The sequence below is a fragment of the Piliocolobus tephrosceles genome, chromosome 7 (assembly GCF_002776525.5).
Source record: "Piliocolobus tephrosceles isolate RC106 chromosome 7, ASM277652v3, whole genome shotgun sequence".
In the NCBI taxonomy this organism is placed as follows: Eukaryota; Metazoa; Chordata; class Mammalia; order Primates; family Cercopithecidae; genus Piliocolobus; species Piliocolobus tephrosceles.
Window position 1 is genome coordinate 102,130,934 of NC_045440.1, and position 19,171 is coordinate 102,150,104.

General features: G+C 37.6%; 1 protein-coding gene across 3 annotated transcripts in view; it reads right to left on the reverse strand.

The window, feature by feature from the left end:
• LOC113224942 (regulator of G-protein signaling 22) overlaps positions 1–19,171 on the reverse strand; it is a 154,195-nt gene that overhangs the window by 69,651 nt on the left and 65,373 nt on the right. For all 3 annotated transcript variants that reach the window (XM_031935955.1, XM_031935954.1, XM_031935956.1), the window contains 4 exons: positions 18,244–18,377; positions 12,591–12,705; positions 10,675–10,800; positions 9,649–9,750 (listed from right to left, as the gene is read on the reverse strand). In XM_031935955.1, coding sequence (XP_031791815.1) covers positions 9,649–9,750; positions 10,675–10,800; positions 12,591–12,705; positions 18,244–18,377 — 477 coding nt within the window. The remainder of the gene's footprint in view (positions 1–9,648; positions 9,751–10,674; positions 10,801–12,590; positions 12,706–18,243; positions 18,378–19,171) is intronic.

A 19,171-nucleotide genomic window follows, 5' to 3' on the forward strand; every position in this document is an offset into this window, starting at 1 on the left:
GTAAGGATAAAAAGAGAAATATAATATGTAACTTCCAAACCAGTAGAGGGAAACAAAATGTAAAACATTATCACTATCCATATTTTACAGAACATGAAACCAAGACCTATTAAAACTAACTGACCTGACAAAGTTTACCCAGCTAGTAACTAGGAGAATGTAAATAATTCATGTCTTTCAATGCCACGTTCTGTGATGTTTTTTGCCTTCTATGTCATATAGCCTCTGATCTAGATGATATATTAAAATAACAGTGTGTTACCCTGATGTCCAATCCAATAAGACAAAAATCTCACACTGCTGCAAGAATTTCCTTCTATTAAATAGCACTTTGTGGTAAAAGTGCTGTGGATTTACCTAGCAATTCTCTTATTTCTCATTTCCATTTCATTCTTACCTACCCTCTTCATTCATTAATTCCTACATTTTCCATATAATTCTTCTTGTAGACTCTTTTTTCCCCCTTCCTATTTCTTTTTTTTTTTTACCTTGTCAAATATATATTTTTGGATTATACTTTAAGTTTTAGGGTACATGTGCACAACGTGCAGGTTTGTTACAAATGTATACATGTGCCATGTTGGTGTGCTGCACCCATTAACTCGTCATTTACATTAGGTATATCTCCTAAAGCTATCCTTCCCCCCTCCCCCCACCCCACAACCGGCCCTGGTGTGATGTTCCCCTTCTTGTGTCCAAGTGTTCTCATTGTTCAATTCCCACCTATGAGTGAGAACATGCGGTGTTTGGTTTTCTGTCCTTGTGATAGTTTGATGAGAATGATGGTTTCCAGCTTCATCCATGTCCCTACAAAGGACATGAACTCATCCCTTTTTATGGCTGCATAGTATTCCATGGTGTATATGTACCACATTTTCTTAATCCAGTCTATCACTGATGGACATTTGGGTTGGTTCCAAGTCTTTGCTATTGGGAATAGTGCCGCAATAAGCATATGTGTACATGTGTCTTTATAGCAGCGTGATTTATAATCCTTTGAGTATATACCCAGTAATGGGATGGCTGGGTCAAATGGTATTTCTAGTTCTAGATCCTTGACGAATCGCCACACTGTCCTCCACAATGGTTGAACTAGTTTACAGTTCCACCAACAGTGTAAAAGTTCTCCTATTTCTCCACATCCTCTCCAGCACCTGTTGTTTCCTGACTTTTTAATGATCGCCATTCTAACTGGTATGAGATGGTATCTCATCGTGGTTTTGATTTGCATTTCTCTGATGGTGAGTGATAATGAGCATTTTTTCATGTGTCTGTTAGCTGTATGAATGTCCTCTTTTGAGAAGTGTCTGTTCATATCCTTTGCCCACTTTTTGATGGGGTTGCTTTTTTCTTGTAAATTTGTTTGACTTCTTTGTAGGTTTTGGATATTAGCCCTTTGCCAGATGAGTAGATTGCAAAAATTTTCTCCCATTCTGTAGGTCGTCTGAGGAGGCAGTCTGTCTATTCTCAGATCTCAAACTCCATACTGGGAGAACCACTACTCTCTTCAAAGCTGTCAGACAGAGACATTTAAATATGCAGGGGTTTCTGCTGCCTTTTGTTTGGCTATGCCCTGCCCCCAGAGGTGGAGTCTATAGAGGCAGGCAGGCCTCCTTGAGCTGAGGTGGGCTCCACCCAGTTCGAACTTCTCAGCCACTTTGTTTACTTACTTAAGCCTCAGCAATGGCAGGTGCCCCTCCCCCAGCCTCACTGCCACCTTGCCATTAGATCTCAGACTGCTGTGCTAGCAATGAGCAAGGCTCATTGGGCATGGGACCCTCCAAGCCAGGCGCAGGATATAATATCCTGGTGTGCTGTTGGCTAACACCCTTGGAAAAGCGCAGTATTAGGGTGGGAATGAACTGATTTTCCAGGTGCTGTCTGTCACAGCTTCCCTTGGCTAGGAAAGGGAATTCCCTGTCCCCTTGCGCTCCTGGGTGAGGCTTCGGCTCTTGCTCAGTGGGCTGTACCCACTGTCCTGCACCCACTGCCCAACATGCCCAAGTGAGATGAACCTGGTCCCTCAGTTGGAAATGCAGAAATCATCCGTCTTCTGCGTCGCTTACACTGGGAGCTGTAGACTGGAGCTGTTCCTACTCGGCCATCTTGGAACTGCCCCCCCTACATTTCTTATATTTAAAATTTGGTGTGTGTGTGTGTGTGTGTGTGTGAGTGTGTGTATACTTGAACATGTTTAAATTTTTGTTTCAGACGTTTACTTATTTTTATTTAAATATCATTATGCATGCTATGGAGAGTGATAGATTCTAAATGCATAATTTTTGTTAGGATACAGCTTATTTGAAAGATTTCACAAGTACAAAAGACAGTAGTCGCTAGGTCTGTTTCATTCACTAGTAGTGCTCTCTCACTGAAGCAAGTATGTAATGTCAAAAAAAAAACTGCAGAACTCTTGGCAGAAACACTACAAGCCAGAAGAGAGTGGGGGCTAATATTCAACATTCTTAAAGAAAATAATTTTCAACCCAGAATTTCATATGCAGCCAAACTAAGCTTCATAAGTGAAGGAGAAATAAATTCCTTTACAAACAAGCAAATGCTAAGAGATTTTGTCACCACCAGGCCTGCCTGACAAGAGCTCCTGAAGGAAGCACTAAACATGGAAAGAAACAACCGGTACCAGTCACTGCAAAATCATGCCAAATTGTAAAGACTATCGATGCTATGAAGAAACTGCATCAATTAATGGGCAAAATAACCAGCTAACATCATAATAACAGGATCAAATTCACATATAACAATACTAACCTTAATTGTAAATGGGCTAAATGCTCAAATTAAAAGACACAGACTGGCAAATTGGATAAACAGTCAAGATCCATCAGTGTGCTGTATTCAGGAGACCCATCTCACATGCAGAGACACATATAGTCTCAAAATAAAGGGATAGAGGAAGATCTATCAAGCAAATGGAAAGCAAAAAAAGGCAGGGGTTGCAATCCTAGTCTCTGATAAAACAGACTTTAAACCAACAAAGATCAAAAGAGACAAAGAAGGGCATTACATAATGGTAAAGGGATCAATTCAACAAGAAGAGCTAACTATCCTAAATATATATGCACCCAATACAGGAGCACCGAGATTCATAAAGTAAGTCCTTAGAGACCTACAAAGAAACTTAGACTCCCACACAATAATAATGGGAGACTATAACACTACACTGTCAATATTAGACAGATCAGCGAGAGAGAAGGTTAAAAAAGATATCCAAGACTTGAACTCAGCTCTGCACCAAGTGGACCTAATAGACATCTACAGAACTCTCCACCCCAAATCAACAGAATATACATTCTTCTCAGCACCACGTCATACTTATTCTAAAACTGACCACCTAATTGGAACTAAAACACTCCTCAGCAAATGCAAAAGAACAGAAATTATAACAAACTGTCTCTCAGACCACAGTGCAATCAAATTAGAACTCAGGATTAAGAAACTCACTCAAAACCACACAACTGCATGGAAACTAAGCAACCTGCCCCTGAGTGACTACTGGGTAAATAACGAAATGAAGGCAGAAATAAAGATAATAAAGTTCTTTGAAACCAATGAGAACAAAGACACAATGTACCAGAATCTCTGGGACACATTTAAAACAGTGCGTAGAGGGAAATTTATAGCACTAAATGCCCACAAGAGAAAGCAGCAAAGATCTAAAATTGACACCCTAACATCACAATTAAAAGAACTAGAGAAGCAAGAGCAAATAAATTCACAAGCTAGCAGAAGAAAAGAAATAACTAAGATCAGAGCAGAACTGAAGGAGATAGAGACATAAAAAACCCTTCAAAAAAATCAATGAATCCAGGAGCTAGTTTTTTGAAAAGATCAACAAAATAGATAGACCACTAGCAAGACTAATAAAGAAGAAAAGACAGATCAAATAGATGCAATAAAATATGATACAGGGGATATCACCGGTAATCCCACAGAAATACAAACTACCGTGAGAGAATACCATAAACACCTCTACACAAATAAACTAGAAAATCTAGAAGACATGGATAAATTCCTGGACACATACACTCTCCCAAGACTAAACCAGGAAGAAGTTAAATCTCTGAATAGACCAATAACAGGCTCTGAAATTTAGGCAGTAATTAATAGCCTACAAACCAAAAAAAGAGTCCAGCACCAGGCAGATTCACAGTCAAATTCTACCAGAGGTACAAGGAGGAGCTGGCACCATTCCTTCTGAAACTATTCCAAACAATATAAAAAGAGGGAATCCTCCCTAACTCATTTCATGAGGCCAGCATCATCCTGATACCAAAGCCTGGCAGAAACACAACAAAAAAAGAGAATTTTAGACCAATATCCCTGATGAACATCGATGCGAAAATCCTCAATAAAATACTGGCAAATCAAATCCAGTAGTACATCAAAAAGCTTATCCACCACGAACAAGTCTGCTTCATCCATGGGATGCAAGACTGGTTCAATGTGCAAATCAATAAGTGTAATCCATCACATAAACAGAACCAATGACAAAAACCAGATGATTACCTCAATAGATTCAGAAAAGGCCTTTGACAAAATTCAACAGCCCTTCATGCTAAAAACTCTCTATAAACTAGGTATTGATGGAATGTATCTCCAAATAATAAGAGCTATTTATGACAAACCCACAGCCAATATTATACTGTATGGGCAAAAACTGGAAGCTTTCCCTTTGAAAACGAGCACGAGACAAGTATGCCCTCTCTCACCACTCCTACTCAACATAGTGTTGGAAGTTCTGGCAAGGGCAGTCAGGCAAGAGAAAAAAATAAAGGGTATTCAATCAGGAAAAGAGGAAGTCAAATTGTCCCTGTTTGCAGATGACATGATTGTATATTTAGAAAACCCCATCGTCTCAGCCCAAAATCTCCTTAAGCTGATAAGCAACTTCAGCAAAGTCTCAGGATACAAAATCAATGTGCAATAATCACAAGCATTCCTATACACCAACAACAGACAAACAGAGAGCCAAATCATGAGTGAATTCCCATTCACAATTGCTACAAAGAGAATAAAATACCTAGAAATCCAACTTACAAGGGATGTGAAGGACCTCTTCAAGGAGAACTACAAACCACTGCTCAATGAAATAAAAGAGGACTCAAACAAATGGAATAACATTCTATGCTCATGGATAGGAAGAACCAATATCATGAAAATGCCCATACTGTCCAAGGTAATTTATAGCTTCAATGCCATCCTCATCAAGCTACCAATGACTTTCTTCACAGAATTGGAAAAAACTACTTTAAAGTTCATATGGAACCAAAAAAGAGCCCACATTGCCAAGACAATCCTAAACCAAAAGAACAAAGCTGGAGGCATCACGCTACCTGACTTCAAACTATAGAACAAGTCTACAGTAACCAAAACAGCATGGTACTGGTACAAAAACAGATATATAGACCAATGGAACAGAACAGAACAGAGGTCTCAGAAATAACACCACACATCTACAACCATCTGATCTTTGACAAACCTGACAAAAACAAGAAATAGGGAAAGGATTCCCTATTCAATAAATGGCGCTGGGAAAACTGGCTAGCCATACGTAGAAAGCTGAAACTGGATTCCCTCCTTATACCTCATACAAAAATTAATTCAAGATGGATTAAAGACTTAAATGTTAGACGTAAAACCATAAAAACCCTAGAAGAAAACCTAGGCAATACCATTCAGGACATAGGCATGGGCAAGGACTTCATGACTAAAACACCAAAAGCAATGGTAACAAAAGCCAAAATAGACAAGTGGGATTTAATTAAACTAAAGAGCTTCTGCATGGCAAAAGAAACTACGTCCAGAGTGAATAGGGAACCTACAGAATGGGAGAAAATTTTTGCAATCTACCCATCTGACAAAGGGCTAATATGCGGAATCCACAAAGAGCTCAAACAAATTTACAAGAAAAGAAAACCCCATCAAAAAGTGGGCAAAGGATATGAACAGACACTTCTCAAAAGAAGACATCTATGCAGGCAACAGACACATGAAAAAATGCTCATCATCACTAGTCATCAGAGAAATGCAAATCAAAACCACAATGAGATACCATCTCACACCAGTTAGAATGGCGATCATTAAAAAGTCAGGAAACCACAGGTGCTGGAGAAGATGTGGAGAAATAGGAACACTTTTACACTGTTGGTAGGAGTGTCAATTAGGTATACCATTGTGAAGGGCAGTGTGGCGATTCCTCAAGGATCTAGAACCAGACATACCATTGACCCAGTGATCCCATTACTGGGTATATACCCAATGGATTTTAAATCATGCTGCTATAAAGACACATGCACATGTATGTTTATTGTGGCACTATTCCCAATAGCAAAGACTTGGAACCAACCCAAATGTCCATCAATGATAGACTGTATTAAGAAAATGTGGCACATATACACCATGGAATACTATGCAGCCATAAAAAAGGGATGAGTTCATGCCCTTTGTAGGGACATGGATGAAGCTGGAAACCATCATTCTCATCAAACTATCACAAGGACAGAAAACCAAACACTGCATGTTCTCAGTCACAGGTGGGAATTGAACAATGAGAACACTTGGACACAGGGCGGGGAACATCACACACTGGGGCCTGTCAGGGGGTGGGGGCCTGGCGGGGGGATAGCATTAGGATAAATACCTAATGTAAATGACGAGTTGATGGGTGCAGCAAACCAACATGACACATGTAGACCTATGGAACAAACCTGCACATTGTGCAAATGTACCCTAGAACTTAAAATATAATAAAAATAAAAAATAAAAATAAAATTGAAATAAAAGAAAAATCTCCAAATTAAAAAAAAAAAAAAAACGACCGTAGAACTATCTATAGGAACAATCTAGTCTCCAAATCCAAATCTTAGCAGTGGTATATTGTTCCTTGGCAAGCTGTTGCTAGGGTCAAAGATATCTCTACACTATGGTGGTGATTCCCTTTATCCTTGCCAACACCATTTAAATTGGTTTCCAACTGGGTACTAGTCTATTTTGAAGCCATGTGGTGAAATCTTCAGGGCATACCCAAGACACTACTTCAAACTCTTAAGACTCTTTAGTCATGCTAATCACTGTTACTGATCTGTTACTGATATGCCCTTCCCCATCTAGCCTGAATAAAGATATTTCTGCAATATTTCATGGGGCAATAAAACTTCAGGGTTTATGTATAGAAAATCATGTAAGTCTCTTGAAATCCAATCTCGGTCTCCTAGCATACAACTTGGCAGATATTTGAAAACAATATAAAATCAAGTTCATAGAAACTTTATCTATTTATTTTGAGTCAGGGTTTTGTTCTGCCCCCCAGACTGGAGTGTGATGGTGCAATCATAGCTTACTGCAGCCTCGAACTCCTGGGCTCAAGCGATCCTCCCACCTCAGCCTCTCCAGAACCTGAAACTACAGGTGCACATCACTATGCCTGGCTACTTTTTAAATTTTTTATAGATATGTGGTCTCACTTTGTTGTCCAAGCTGGCCTTGAACTCCTGGGCTCAAGCAATCCTCCTGCCTCAGCCTGCCCAAGTACTGGGATTACAGGCATGAGCCACCACACCTGGCCCATAGCAATTTTAACATAGTCCAGTTTATTGTATTCTGTCATTGGCATTATCAATCCAAACATCTAAATTGTAAATTTACCCCTGAAGAGAACCATATATGTATTATAAAGAAACAAATAGCATTTCATACCATAAAATGAATCTCTAGGATTATAGTATTACAGGCAGTTCTTGTATCTGAAGTCACAGAAACCTGGGATAATTAAAACCTAAATCAATTTAGACAATTGCTCCTCTAACCAGAAAAATAAAGTTGGGCATGATGGTGCATGCCTGTAATCCCAGCACTTAGGCTGAGGCAGCAGGATCACTTGAACTCAAGAGTTCAAGGCTGCAGTGAGCTATGATCCCTCCACTGCACTCCAGCCTGGGTGTCAAGGCAAGATCCTATCTCTAAAAATGTAAATAAATAAAAAAGTAAGACAAAGTAAAATAACTATAGATGCAAAGAGCAAGTATGTAAAAACAAAAACAAAAACAAAAAAAACCATAGATTTGCTTCTCTTATCTTTCTTCATTCCTAAAAGCAAATGTCTCCATTGTTTTCCTCTCACTCCGTTTTAATTATCCAAAAGAGAACCTAGGAAAAGATAAAAACCTTATAGACATTGAAAATCCCAAAACAGAATCATCCACCTTCAAGTAACCAAAACTGTGTGGTTTTACAATCATTTATTACTAATAATTAACAAGTAAACCAAGCTCAAATAGAATTTTCTCTTTTACAAGGTCATGGAAATACGAAAATTATTAAGGGAAAAACTCACTTAATTGGGCAGCTGAAGATTTTTGGAGGAATACTCTTTGTAGTAGTGAAAACATATAAAAGTAATGAATTGTACTTGAACAGATTAGGGGCAATAGGTTAGGAGGAGGAGGATAAATAGAGAATTACAGGTAAAAGATTAACAAACAGAATAGTCAACTGTGTGGTCTCAGAAATGGTGCTAGTAAATTAGATATAATTTCATGATTTCATGGAGACAGATATGGGCTATGTAGGAGCTGAAGTCCTTATTCTCACAGTAAAAAGTACAAAACTCTGTCAGTTGATTTACAAAGCATAGTTACTAATGCCAGAGTCCGGGTGGGGAAAGTAACTATGAACATCCAGCGGTACACTATGATACCTCAAATAAGATGATAAGATAATAAATAAAATGATGAAGCTAGTTTCCTTAGCATTGTTCAGGGGGAGGTCCTCTGGAATGCAGTTATTGTGGATTGTAAGAATCACTTAAGTGGTGAACAGATATAGAAGTGATTAGCACTTTTCTAGGCTTGGAGACCTGTCTCCAAAAAAGAACAGAAGAGCCTGAAAATAAAAAACTGCGAAAATAAGTCAGCTTGAGTCACAATTCTGTTCCCTTTCCTTCTTCCCCACAAAAGAGGCTATTTTCTCTGTCTCCTTTTACAGAGAATCCTCTGTTCTTCCCCCTCTATTTTTTTTTTCTTTCCTCCTCTATTTGGCTTCAGGGTGGTCTTGAAACATTCTTTCCTCTACTCCCTGAGTGTCTGTCTCCTATGGCATGCAGAACTGAAGCCTGAACAACTACATGCGGCTTGCACTGCATAGTCAGTCAACATCTTTTCCTGCTCATACCAAGTCAACAGCCTAGTATGTACAACAGCTGATATCTGCAGGAAGCTCAGAGAGTAACATTGGTCAATGTCTCTGCTCCCAATCACTTCAATGATTCATTACATGTCCATTCTCAGGGTTTTCTTTTAAATCACTCACAACCAAACCAAAAAGGTATAAATTAGAAAAAAAAAAAAAAAAAGAGAGAGAGAGAGAAAGAGAGAAGTTCTTTATCAGAAGAACAAGTAGTTGGCAAGAGAAAATAAAGCAAACCAAATAAAAGAGATAAAACTGAAAACTCACAAATCATATTATAAAATAATATTCTGCTGACATTTAAATAAAGTAATACCATGGCAACAATTTAATTGCTGCCTTTTTGCCTGCGATCCCAGATTTCTCTTGTTTGGGACTGGACACAATTTTCATTTCTCTGTGTACTTAGTGCTTCACATTGAACCAATATTATTTACTACGTACTTGTGCTTGCTTGCATACTTTAAAAGGCTGAAGAGTTTCCTGGTAGAAAAGCTGATGATAAGCCTGCAGGTCAAACCAAAAGTACACGCTGTTCTTCCACAACTACAGATGGAAAAAGTACATAAATTATTACCACCTAATTATTAAAACTCTTACAAAGCTCTAATTTCAAATATAAGTAATTGTTTAGCTCCTTGCTGTTACCATAAATCAGGTTCAATTTAAGATGGTTTTAATCTTCTATCACAAACTGGCAACACACAAAATATTTACTGATATTGTTGCTGGAAGATTATATTTTTGTATGTATGCCTCTCACATAATTAGTCATTAAAACAGTAAATATTCTAGTTAACAGTTAAGGAGTAACCACGTATTTTGATATATATGGGCAATGTGTATTACTGCAGAACCAAACATTACTGTAGTAAATGAACCAGTTAAACACTTTTTTTTTTCTTTTGAGACAGGGTCTCACTCTCTCATCCAGACTGGAGTGCAGGGGTGCGATCTCGGCTCACCACAACATCCACCTCCAGGCTCAAGCGATTCTCCCAGCTCAGCCTCCCGAGTAGCTGGGATTATAGGCATGCACCACCACGCCCAGCTAATTTTTGTATTTTAGTAGAGATGGGGTTTCACCGTGTTGGCCAGGCTGGTCTCGAACTCTTGACCTAAAATGATCCATCTACCTCGGCCTCCAAAAGTGCTGGGATTACAAGCATGAGCCACCGCACCTGGCCAATACTTTTCATTTTAGCAAAAGTAAGACTGATTTTTTTTTTAATTTTGAAAAATCAACTGGAAATAATTTTGCCACCATTCATTGTAATTTGTAATTGTAGGATGAACAAAATAATTATAATTGAGATGCTTAAATATTTACTAAATATTAAATATGAATTTTCTTATCACAGATGAGAATTTTAACATCAAATATAATTATGTGAGCACTTAATGATTGATGTCTCTTATTTTTAAATGAAGTAAAATTACAAAATTAAATTTTAAATAATTCTTTTCTACCTTGTTTCCTGAATGCTCGCAGAATTTAGTAAAGAAGAATCCAGCTCTGTTTTCTACATACAAAGATTGCAACAAATTTTCCATGTCAAATCCTCCCAAGGCACCAACATCTGACATGGTTTTAACCTACATAACAAAACAGAAGTCTATTATCCACCCAAAAACATGGTAATTTTTTTATGGCATTACACAACAGGATTTCATAAACTCTACCATGCTGTCATTTTCCCACTGGACTATTTTATTTTTGTACCATATATGTAATTAATGCAGTATGTTTGCATTTGAGAGTCATATAACATTCATTTGTGGAGCCCAACTATGGCCACAGAATATATTCTATTATAAACCAATCTGATTTTAAACTTAATGTTGAAACAACTTCCTAGCCTTAATTATTTTCATGTTTCAGGCAAAGTAAGACCATTTTAGGAGTATTTCAAATCCTGTTGGTGACCTCTTTCATACATATTTAATGTTATTTCAGCCTTGAAGTGCTGCTATTATAGCTACGAAGGGTTATGACGAGAACTATCTCTAAGGCCTCTTGGTGCTGCTCATTAACTATCCTTAGGGAGTCCCTCTTGGACAGTCTCACCCTGTGTAGGTCATGGCCTGCACAGTGTAAATGGCAGTATAAGTTCTCATAAAATTTTGCTGTTTATAGGCTTCTCTGCCAACAGCACTGGCAACCCTCATACAATTTTTGAAACACAGAAAGTTGGCTATTTCTCCAAGCACAGGAGTGACTTCAGAATATGAAAGGGCATCTACTATTCAGTTTAACTCTTTGCTATTTGTTTTACAGAACTCATAGACTACTTCTTTGTAATAAGACAATAATGGTACAAAAAATTTAGGGTTTAAGTAAGGTTCTCACTCTTTTTTTGTCCTACTGTCTCTCCATTTCTCCACCTCTCTATCTGCCTGCTAAACAAATTCTGAAGTGAGAATTTAATGTTTTTACTGTGTTTAACTATCAGCATTCCAAACTAAAAAAAAAAAAAAAAAAAAAAAGCTCCTTATTTTAGTAGGAAAAAAAACTAATTAAAAGAAATGGGGTACCATTTGCATAGAATAAAAAAATAGTTACGCAAAATTATAGCTAAGTGTTCAGACTGTATTAGGACTGCCAAGGTTTCTACCTAAAGTATAATTCTTAGTGAATGTGAAGTTTTCATCTAGAACTAGTGCATTAAATCCACATTATCAGGGTAGCTGTACTGTGGAAACATCCTGCTCTTTAAAAATTCTTAAAAATTCTAGGCTTCGGCCAGATGTGGTGGCACATGCCTGTAATCCCAGCATTTTGGGAGGGCGAGGCAGGCAGATTGCCCGAGGTCAGGAGTTCGAGACCAGTCTGGGCAACATGGTGAAACCCCATCTCTACTGAAAATACAAAAAAATATTAGCAGGGTGTGGTGGCATGCACCTGTAGTCCCAGCTACTTGGGAGGCTGAGGCAGGGAATTGTTTGAACCAGGGAGGCGGAGATTGTAGTGAGCCAAGACTGTGCCACTGCACTACAGCCTGGGCAACAGAGCAAGACTCTCTCTCAAAAAAAAAAAATTATAGGCTTCTAAAATGTAATATCAAATACTATTTTTCTTTCAAGTGTCATCATACCAAAACCAGAACACCATTGTCTTTGAAAACAGTAATCAATGCAGTATATAGGACCATGGTACTACAAAAGGAAAACACAGAGGAAATATTTGTGTAAAAATCCTTTAGCAAGGAAAAAAATCAAATGTATTGCTTAGTAAAGATAAAATATTATGATAAATCAATACAAATTCTCTAAAATCAGGAGATATTGATCAGTTAAATGAACAATCAGGTTTATTCAGTCCTCAAAATATGAGGACTCATATTTTATGAGTCCTCAAAATATTTATGAGTCCTCAAAATACTCACCTTAGGTTCTTCTGTATAAGTGTATCTTCTATCCAGCTGGGGCTTGAGACATTCAGAAATGTCAGTAAAAGATGTTAAGTGAATGACTTTGCTGCTTTCTGACATGTGCTTTGACCTAAATTATAAGGATGAGAACTAAAATTGTAAGAATGAGAACATACTGATCAACAAACAAATTCCGAGCACTTTTGGTATACATAGCACCAAATCTTAAGAGTACTTCTGAGCAATGTGACTCAGGAATAAAAGGATAAACATCGTTCTAGCCCTGAAGTGGTGGTTCAGAAAATGAGTCATAGTTATACAGGAAGACAATTCTCAAAATAACTGCTGGTTAGATGAATTCAAGAGGGTTTATTATAGATGCCAAATGACTGGGATGGATAATAAATATTTTGAGAGGGCAAGAATGAGAAATTCCTTCAACCTGTATTAGTAATTTAAAAATAAAATATTTGTGTTTTAATAAAATTCAAAAAAAATTTAATGTGTTTTAGAGGGGCTCCTTAGACAGGAAAATAGTGAGCAATAAATGAAGGTGGGTATGGAAATCCTTGTTTAAAAGGCAGCAAAGATAATTTGCTTAGGGCAAGAAGACACTAACATTAAAAAGTGAACATTATATACTACATACCAAACACTGTGCTAGATATAATTCATATTATAATATGTAATCCTCACAGAGGTGAGATTCATAGGGAATTATATAGATTAGTTTGGGGTGAAATAATGGAAGACTTTGGAGTTAGACTAATGACTTTGGACATTATCTTTTTCTATTTTTTTATCCAGCTCCCTCTCCCACATCCACGCTGTAATTATTCTAAAGCCTTATTTTCTTGCTCCAAAAAACATGCCTATTCTACCTTGCCAATATACTTCCACTCCACTCCATCAGCAGATTACCTTGCAGTTTCTTCTCACACAAAACGTATGTACAACATGCTTCAGTTTCCATTTCCTCATGTAGCAGAATGGCATGTTTCTATACACAGTACCACTGAGATTCTGAAAAAGCTAAACATTAACTTTCTAAGACTCCCTTGCAGCGAGACATAGCCATGAGACACAGTTATGACTAATGAGATACAAAATGAAATGTGCTAGGGAGCTTCTGAGAAGCTTGCTTTTCTGACAAGAGGGAGAGGGTTAATGGAAATTGCCCTTTCTCCTCCACTCTGACTTGAAAGCCTGATATTAGCAGCCGCAACACTGCTGACCATGAGGGAAAGGCCAAGAGCATCACAAAGATTCAGGCCCTAATCTTTCTGATCTATTGTACCAACACTGACAGTTGCCTATCATGGGATTTCTTGTTATGTGAGAAAAATTAGGTCAATTCATCTAAGCCATTGTTAGTTAGGTTTCTGGTATTTGCAGCTGAAAGCATTCTTGATATGAACAACAAACATATCCACCTGTACCCATCCTTACTTCTTTCCATGTTGTCTCAGGAAGAAGCGCCCCACCTCCTGACCATGGTTAATCTCATTCCCTTGGCTCTTGAACCTGTTCCTCTCTTCTCCTTTTAATATGGAGACCTTCAATTTTTCTCATATATCATCAGCTTCTTCATTTCCTCTGGATTCTATTCTATGCATATCCACAGTCTCAAGTCTTCACCTTAAAAATACTCTTTCTGATGAGAACAAAAACCTTTAGATAGACTAACCAAGAAAAACTTTTAGTGGCTGGGCACGGTGGCTCATGCCTGTAATCCCAACACTTCGGAGGCCGAGGTGGGTGGATCACTTGAGGTCAGAAGTTCGAGACCAGCCTGGTCAACATGGTGAAACCCCGTCTCTACTAAAAATACAAAAATGAGCCGGAGGTGGGGGCAGACACCTGTAATCCCAGCTACTCAGGAGGCTGAGGCAGGAGAATCACTTGAACTCATGAGGTGGAGGTTGCAGTGAGCCAAGGTTGTGCCACTGCACTCCAGGCTGGGCAGAGTGAGACTCTGTCTCAAAAAAAAAAAAAAAAAAAAAAAAACATGAAAAACAAACAAACAAACAAAAATATTTAGCTAAACTAACCAAGAAAAAGAGAGGACTCAAATTACTTAAATCAGGAATAAAAGAGGATACCTCAATACAGCCTTACAGAAATTAAAAGGATTATGAGGGAATACTTAGGACTATATGCAAACAAATTAGGTAATTTGATGAACAAATTCTAAAGAGACACAAATTACCAAAAATTACTCAAAAAGAAAGAAAACCTGAATAGACCTATAGCAAGTAGAGATTAAATCAATAATTTGGTATCAGCCCACACAAATAAAAGGCCTGGGTCCAAAAGCCTTCACTGGTGAACTCTATCAAGTACTTAAAGAAGAACCAATATGCAGTTCTTCCCAAACTCTTACAAAATTAGAAGGGGGACACTTCCCAACTCATTCTGCTCATTCTGGTTGTTTGTTTGTTTTTTTTTGTTTTTTTGTTTGTTTGTTTGTTTTGTTTTTTTGTTTGTTTGTTTTGTTGAGAGCCTCACTCTATCGCCCAGGCTGGAACGCAGTGGCACAATCTGGGTTCACTGCAACCTCTGCCTCCTGGGCTAAATGTATTCTCCTGCATCAGCCTCCCAAGTAGCTGGGATTACAGGGTGCAAGCCACCATGCCTGGCTAATTTTTGTATATTTAGTAGAGATGGGGTTTCACCATGTTGGCCAGACCGGTCTCAAACTCCTAACTTCAAGTGATCCACCCACTTTGGCCTCCCAAAGTGCTGGAATTACAGGCATGAGCCACCATTCCTGGCCTAAAATTCTTCCTTCCCTTGGCTTCTATGACACCACTCTTTCCCTATTTGTACATCGCCCATCTCTCAGATTACCCTTTTTTTTTTTTTTTCAGATTACCCTTTCTTGGTCTTCTCTTCAAGTTCCTTATTCTCTGCCTTTACTATAAACCTTGATAACTTAGGTCTCATTATATACTGCTCTTTCTCTCTCTCATGATCATCTCATCCATGCCCACAGCTTCAACTATCCACTAAAGTGTAATGCTTCCGCAATTTTCTACTTGTAATTGATCTCTCTCCTGGGCTCCAAACCTATATTTCAACTGTTTTGAACATGTATATCCCAATGTATATTCTAATGTAGTTTTACATTTTTTATTGAGATAAAATTCGTATTGTCAATACACAAAAAATTCGGATGTAGAGAAACTGAAACCCAATATAGTTTCATCTCATCCCTGGAGTACTGGCTGGGCTTGGTGGCTCATGCCTGTAATCCCAGCATTTTGGGAGGTGGGAGGATTGCTTGAGGCCAGACCAGCCTGGGCAACATTGTGAGAACCCAGCTCTACGAAAAAAAAAATTAGTCGGGCATGGTGGCACACACCTGTAGTCCTAGCTACTTGGGAGGCTGAGGTGGGAGGATGACTTGAGCCCAGGAGTTCAACGCCATAGCACTCCAGTCTGGGCAAGAGAGTAAAACATCTCAAAAAAAAAAAAAAAAAAAAAGAATACTTTAGGCTCTATATTCCTTCATTCAACAAATATTAATTCAACACATACTATGTGCCAGATACTGTACTATACACTGGAGCATTCACCTAGGAAGCACGCCAAATTAAAATCATCTGCCTCCTCCAGTCCTGGTTTTCCTCCTTCTGAGAATAACAAATTCACAGAAAATAAAGTAGTAGTTCTTAAACATATTTAAAAATGTTCAACTTCAGTCAAAATAAGAAATACTGTTTTTAAAATATATCTGTTTAGCAAGGGTAATGCATACTATGTTGGGAAAGGAATGGTTAAAAAAAGGCACTCATATATGCTGAAGGAAGTATAAGTTGTTATAACTCTGATGATATTTTATATTATCTAGCAAAATTTAAAAAGCACATGAGCTTTGACTCAAAAATTCTTTTAGGAAATTATCATATATATGAAATATTATATATATATTCAACAAATATTAATTGTTGAATTAATGTTGAATAATTCAACTTTTCTCTCAACTCATGCCTGTATGTCTTTTCACTTGTTTCATCACCTGAAAAATGAAGGCAATGCTTTCCTTATGGGGACATATATATATATATATATATATATGAAATAGAGCAATGTATAAGAATATCCACTATAACACTGTTTGTAACAGAAAAAAATAGAAGCAATGTCATGTCCATCAAAAGAGTACAAATGCAAAGTATGGTATAAAATGAAAGAAGCAGACATAGGAGGAGGCAAGTTGACAAGAATAAGAATCAAAATAGATTACAGTATATCTATTGCTATAGCACAATCACTGCTATGGAAAAAAATCTAAGATATTTTAATGAAAATTTAAAATGAAAAAACAAGGCACTAAACAAGTGTATAGCATGCCACTATTTTTGAACTATGTTTATATTTCTAATTTTTAAGAATAAAACAATTTCAGTAAATGACAGACACCCAAAAAAACTCTCCAGTTGTTCTTGAGTTCATAGAGAATAATCTCGATTCTTTAATATGACAGATAAGAAATTTCACATTCTGAACCTCACTTATCTTTTCAGCTCATCTCTTACTTTTTCACTATAATACTCTATACTCTAGCCATAACAATGTATAGTTTTCAAAATTCAGCTTTTCTGTCAACTCCTGCCTATGTCTTTTAACTTGTTTTATCACTTGAAAAATGATGATAATAGCTTCTTCATGGGGATGCAGTAAGAATTAACAGATACATGTGCCTTCAGAACAGTGTTGCAATTTTTTAAAAAAAGAATTAATTTATACAATGCAAGCAAAGTTTCAATGCCACAAAAGCTCATTAACTGCTACTTTTGGAAATGGCAGAGAAGGTGATTTGGATCAACCTCAGGTAGAAGGCAACTAGATAAGCTGAAAAAACTTACAAAAATAAATCTGCCTAAAGGCATCTGAGTGCTAACAATGTAGTTAAGAATAACTGAGCCAAAACCCAGAGAATTCACAGAGGTGATTTCAGCATTTGAGGCTGCTTTTTCCTGAGGGTTTGCTTATGAGAGTCAAAGACACTGGTAAACCCTTCATCCCTTTTTTTTTTTAGATGGAATCTCAATCTGTCACCCAGGCTGGAGTGCAGTGCAGTGGCACGATCTGGGCTCACTGCAACCGCTGCCTCCTGGGTTCAAGTGATTCTCATCCCTCAGCCTTCCAAGTAGCTGATACTATGGGCACATGCTACCACACTCGGCTAATGTTTTAAATTTTTTGTAGACATGATCTTACTATATTACCTAGGCTGCTCTCAAGCTCCTAGGCTCAAGCAATCTGCTTGCCTTGGCCTCCAAAATGCTGGGATTACAGCCCTGAGCCACCGTGTCCGGTCAGTAACAATGACAATATTCTTGAGAGTCTTATAAGTTCTCAAATTTGAGAAATATAGAATTATTGAATAGAGCCAAAAAAGAATTAGAGGGCAATCTTCTCAGAGAAGTCTTGAGAAGCTGGAGATCAGAGGCATTGATCTCTTTGAAAATTACTAATACCTGGAACTCTACTCCTAATTTAGAGTATTCATGCAAAGTATAAGCCTCTAATACATATCACTGAAAATTAAGAACCCATGTAAAAATATCAAAGTACTAGTTTTTAATTTCTGTTTAGTTTTAAAATTCTCTAAAAATCTTAGTATTGCAGAAAAGCACTTGATACAAAAAGTTGCACCTACCCTTTCTCAATCACATGATCCTTAGAAGAATCTGGATACAAAAGCGCCCTCTTCCAGGGCTTTTGAGTTACTGTTTTTACTCCAGGTGATTTACTGGAAGATTTGGGAGGTTGTGATAAGCTGAATTCTTCTTTCTAAAAGATGGTAACATAATGAGCAAAATGAAAATGAGAGAGAGAAAAAAGCACAGCTCGCACCTATACCTCAAATTTACTCTGATCACTAGAGTACTTTTTCTTTCACTCTGCCTCCTACAATGCTTCCCATTAGAATAGAAATTTTTTCCTTTTCCAACTCCTATTTTTGCAAGCAGCAAAGTGGAATCACACAGCAATTTAGACTATAAAAAAGGAAGAGCGAAAGGCTTATATCCTTACTTCCACCATTGTGAAAGAAGACTCTTTCCTGGAGAGAGAACGTTGTAAAAACTATTCTTTTTTCTCTAACTGAATAGGTATTAGAGCTAGATGTATGTATGTGTGGCGAGGGCTTGGGGGGTGGTGGTGTCAGCGGTCACAGGGCAGGTAAATGAAACAAAGATACCCTTGGTCCACATAAGAAGGGCTCTATATCTTAACAGTACTATTTCCTTCCATTTGGGGGCATTTTTTTTTTCATTGTTATTTTTCCCATTCTTAAAGAGTTATTTATGGTAAAAGTTAACAATTTAAATCCAGAATATGAGATGCATGGATTAAAAAAATTATAAACAACTAAATGTCCAAATGGAGAATGGGATATACATAAATGTAACATTCTATAATACCTAAAAGTAGTAGTTACAAAAATGATGGCACACATGGATAAATACTTATATAAAACAGATAATCAGAAAACAAAAGTCTAAGTACAGTAAAACAAAAAATTCACAGAAGAGGGGCGGAGCAAGATGGCCGAATAGGAACAGCTCCAGTCTCCATCTCCCAGC